Source organism: Cebus imitator, unplaced genomic scaffold (assembly GCF_001604975.1).
Source record: "Cebus imitator isolate Cc_AM_T3 unplaced genomic scaffold, Cebus_imitator-1.0 Scaffold348, whole genome shotgun sequence".
Lineage (NCBI taxonomy): Eukaryota > Metazoa > Chordata > Mammalia > Primates > Cebidae > Cebus > Cebus imitator.
The window spans coordinates 380456-385544 of record NW_016107663.1 but is presented as its reverse complement, the minus strand read 5'-3'; the positions used below and the strand labels follow the sequence as shown (position 1 = coordinate 385544).

Sequence of the window (5089 nt, the reverse complement as noted above, 5' to 3'; positions counted from 1 at the left end):
GAACCCAGGAGGCGGAGGTTGCGGTGAGCCGAGATCGCGCCATTGCACTCCAGCCTGGGTAACAAGAGCGAAACTCCGTCCCAAAAAAAAAAAAAGTATTTCTTTGATAGTCTGCCATTTTCCTCATACTCGTCATTCAAAGCTTGCTTAAATCTTATTTCCTTGGCAAAGCCTTCTCAAGTTCCAAAACATGTTACCTTTCTTTGGATTTCCATAGTATTCTCTCTTTAACCCTCATCGAGTACTAATTTATTTTGTTACTTTTTAAGTATTTTTTCTATCTAATCAGACTGACCAGGTTTGTGTGGTAATATGTTTTTGTATAATGTGTGTACGGTAATTATATATACAGGCACACACACACGCACATATTTGCATAATAAGAGAAATCTAGAAAAAGTGCTTTGGAATCTCAGAAGAAGGAGACATTAATAATCACTTGCTGGAGAAGTAATGCTTGGGCTGGGCCTAGAAAAACAGGTGTGATTTGGATAAAAAGAGATTGGAATGGCAGGTTTTCCAAATTGAGAGGATCAGTGGCAAAATCCCCAAAATAGGCAATGTAGGCTTCTATGAAGAATGTAAGTGGTGCAGTCTGATTGAAGCTTTGTGTTACTGAAAGTACGTAATTGGAGATAAAGTTGAAAAGGGCTCTTGGGACCAGAGGAGGGACAGCTTTCAGGGCCAACTAAGAAGTTTTATAATTGAGGAGATTAAAAAAAAAAACCTTCTCTTTTCTGTTATATATTGTCTGACCAGTTGTAGAAAAATATCAAGGGGAAATTATACATTTATTGGGTCTAGTCTGTAGTATGATTGGCTTCACATTTTTTTATTTGCAGTGTGTCAAAGGACCTTGACACCTCTGGCAGAAGAGAGGATGTGACCACGCAGGAGCCTAATCCAGAACCCAGCACAGACTGTGACGGTAGACACTGTATTTTAGACATATCCCATATCTCAACTACTTACTTTTGAAAACAAAGTAAGATTGTTTTCAGCCTGTGGCTGTACATTATCAAATGGCAGATTTGTGGTCCCTTTTCTTCTAATGTCGTAACCCTGTTCACTGGTTAGCCAGCATTTACTTGAACATCTCATGAACTCATGCTCTCATAGGGCCGTTTATTCCCTATTTTGAAAATGCTACTTGTTAGAAATTCTCTCTCATACTGAGCCAAGATCTGCAACTTTCATCCTAGGACTTTTTAAATTATTTATTTATTTATTTATTTATTTTATCTTCCACAAATGAGAACTTCCACAAAATCATGTGCTTCAGAAACGTGTACCACAGAGTGTAATCTCATCATAAGAGAGTTTTTTTCTCCCCTAGACTATGATTAGGTCTTTTAACTCTCCTTGCTGGAAATTGCTTTCTAGACCTTTTATCCTCCTGATTCTGCCTTGTATATATTCCGAGTCTGGGTCTGGATCTTGATGTCCATTTAAAGCTAAATACTTGTTTGCGTGTTTGTTTTGTTTCTTATTCATTTTTTATTTTTTATTTATTTATTTTTTGAGACGGAGTTTCACTCTTGTTACCCAGGCTGGAGTGCAATGGCGCGATCTCGGCTCACCGCAACCTCCGCCTCCTGGGTTCAGGCAATTCTCCTGCCTCAGCCTCCTGAGTAGCTGGGATTACAGGCACGCGCCACCATGCCCAGCTAATTTTTTGTATTTTTTTAGTAGAGACGGGGTTTCACCGTGTTGACCAGGATGGTCTCGATCTCTTGACCTCGTGATCCACCCGCCTCGGCCTCCCAAAGTGCTGGGATTACAGGCGCGAGCCACCGCGCCCGGCCCCCTATTTATTTATTTTCAAAGATGGGGTTTCACCCTGATGGCCAGGCTGGTCTTGAACTCCTGACCTCAGGTGATCCACCCACCTCGGCCTCCCAAAGTGCTAGGATTACAGGCGTGAGCCACCACGCCCGGCCTATCTTTAACTCTTCTAAGGAATGTGTTTATTTCTATCAAGGCAATTTCCGAGAGCTCTTTTTTGTTCTCGGGATATTTCCGTCATGCATTCTTGTCTGAGGGATGCTGGGCTTTTTCAGCAACGTCTGCACACATGTACAGGTCATGTGTGTAGTGTTCTCTGTGTGTTGTTTTGTTTCCTCGTTTTTTAATTGTTTATTTTGGACTCCATTTACTTTTAGAGATAGTCATGAAATAATTGATATGCTGGGCACTCTTATAAAGTGCTTTAAAATATTGACTCATTCAATCATCACAATACCCCTCTTTTAAGGTAGTTTCTGTTATCCTCATTTAACAGATAAGAAAGTAAGGTACAGGGTGTTAAATAATTACACACCATCATAGAATTAGATAGCCACAGAGCTAGCATCCGAACACAGCAGTCTTGAGCCTTTTTAGTTTATACAGGTAACAATGGCATTATACTGTCTCTCTGTCATTAAGTTTTGCAAGGACCGAGTTCGACAGAGTGTCAGTAGAGGCCTCCTTTTTGGCTTACGTCGGTCCATTCATCACCACCTCTTGTTCAGCTAGTTACATATCTGTCTTCAGACCATGTTTCTGTTCATTATCCATGGGAACACAAAAAACTTGGCCCTGTGATTCCAAAAAGTTTGAGGTATGAGGCAGCAAGGAGGAATGGGTGGGACATTGACTCTAGAGTGCTGCAGATCTGTGATAGAAACCTGTCTCCTACTCCTGGCTGTGTGACTATGGCAAATAGTTAAACTTCTCTGGACTTGAGTTTTTTCGTCTATGAAATGAAGAGAATGATACCTGCCTTGCTGGGTAGTTGTCAGGATTCAAGGTAAAGTGCCTAGTGTACTGTGGGCCTTTCATAAATGGTAGCTACTGTTATCTGCCAGTCTAGTAGTCCTTTTAAAGAAGGAAATACATTGAGATGGATGGTTTGTTTTTATAAACTTTTTGCTAACTCTATAATTGTTCCCTCCCTTTAGAGCTCACAAAGCAGCCATTTGATAACAGGCTGTAGAATTTTGCTTTGAATTGACATTGGATCACCAGGAAAAAAACTGAAGTCCAGAGAAGTGTAACTATTTGCCATAGTTACATAGCCAGGAGTAGGAGGAGACAGGTTTCTATTACAGATCTGTAGTTTTTGGCAATCGCTTTCAAATTTTTTGAATAGAACAGTGTTTGTCTGTCCTCACTTTCATCAATTCTGTTATTCACTAGATGCCTCACGTGTCAGTGACAGGGCCTTTGAGATCTTGTTTGCAGATTTCCTTTGTACTCTGAGGTCTAATCTGTCTGGACAAGGAGTCTTGAGCTTGTTTCTGATCTCGAGATGCTCTGTTTCCTCTCCCCCTGAACCTATCTTGTCTTTCAGTTCCATCAGACCACTGTGGATTCTCTTTCCAATCTGATGCTCATTCTTCCTGGAGAGAAAACAGAAGTAAGACAGGAATTCAGCAATTCCACTTTGCCGTCTCATACCTCACATTTCTCTCCATCACCAGTAGAAGTCCAAATTTCCCAGGCCATTCTCCTGCAGCTGCTCTTCCCACACTGCCGTATCCACTCCCTGCTCTGTCCCCACTTCCTCTCCTTCCTGTCTTGTAAACCATTCAACTGACTGCTCTGTCAGCAACGTCCCTGTAGCCTCATCCTCTTCTCTGATCATTTTCTTCCCCTTCTTTCTCTAATAGTTTTCTGAGAATACATACTGTTTCCCCTGCAGCCCACCTAAACTGTTTTTTCCTCCTGCATACTTTAGGCCTGAGAGGTGGTACAGACATCTATTGTCCTTGCTTCCTATTGCCTTTTTTTTTTTCTTCATCTTTTTTTTTTCTCTCTCACTCTGTCGCCCAGACGGGGTTTTGCCAAGTTGGCCAGGCTGGTGTCGAACTCTTGACCTCAGGTGATCCTCCAGCCTCAGCCTCCCAAAGTGCTGGGATTACAGGCATGAGCCACTACGCCCGGCCCTTTCCTTCATCTAAAGCCTCAGTTGCGGCTAGGCATGGTGGCTCATGCCTGTAATCCCAGCACTTTGGGAGGCCGAGGTGGGAGGATGATTTGAGATCAGGAGTTTGAGACCAGCCTGGCCAACGTGGTGAAACTTCATCTCTAATGAAAATATACCCAGGCATGGTGATACATGCTTGTAGTCCCAGCTACTCAGGAGGCTGAGGCAGGACAATCCCTTGAACCCAGGAAGCGGGGGTTGCAGTGAGCCAACATTGCACCACTGCGCTCCAGCCTGGAAGACAGAGCGAGAATCTGTCTCAAAAAATAAAATAAAACCTCAACTGCTTTGAAATTCTATTTATTAGGTATGGTTTAATTTTTAAAATGGGAGTGGACTGGTAGGATTTAGATGTCCAAACGTCATATCAAGAGTTGCTTTCTCTCTCACTTGCCTTCTCTCTCCTCTATTCTGTCACATCTCTTCGGTCAAGCCTTCATTTCTTTCATCTGCTTTCACTTTTCCTTTGTATTGATCTTACTTGAAAGCTGTCTTTTTTTATAAGGTGACAGAGATGGCCACCAGAATCATATTAAGCTTGTAAAAAGAGAGGTGCTTTTACCCAGTCAGTCCTAAGTATTTCCAGTTAATTTTCAGGGGGCTGCCTTGTGGGAGATGCCTACTGAGGGAGTGGGAAGGGGAGGTCTGAAAGGAAATGTCAGTGCTATGCTGTTACTATTAAAAGGAAGCCTGGATTCCAGGCACATCAAACCAATAGGTAGGGCTCTTGCCTGTCCAACACTTCACAGTAAGTATACTGTGTGATGGCACAGTGAGCTTTACACATGAAGTTAGTATAAACAAATCATGGTTAACTGATACACCTTTGTTCCAGCCAAAGACCTTGCTTGCCCTGAGAAATATTATTTATTAAATATTATGAAATTAAATGAAAACAGTTATGGGCACGGTGGTTCACACCTGTAATCCTGGCACTTTAGGAGGCCAGGGCGGGAGGATCACTTGAACCCAGGAGTTTGAGACCAGCCTGGGCAACATTGCAAGACTCTGTCTCTACAAAAAATAATTAATCTTTTAAAAAGAAGAAGATGTGTTGTGTTGCTGGACACAGTGGCATAGGCCTGTAGTCTCAGGTACTTTTTTTTTTTTTTTTAAGTG

General features: G+C 42.2%; 1 protein-coding gene across 4 annotated transcripts in view; it reads left to right on the top strand.

Moving 5' to 3' along the window:
• The window catches only part of BLM (BLM RecQ like helicase), a 93977-nt gene that overhangs the window by 32910 nt on the left and 55978 nt on the right, over window positions 1–5089 (top strand). For all 4 annotated transcript variants that reach the window (XM_037730506.1, XM_017506104.2, XM_017506103.2 and 1 more), the window contains one exon: window positions 843–928. In XM_037730506.1, coding sequence (XP_037586434.1) covers window positions 843–928 — 86 coding nt within the window. The remainder of the gene's footprint in view (window positions 1–842; window positions 929–5089) is intronic.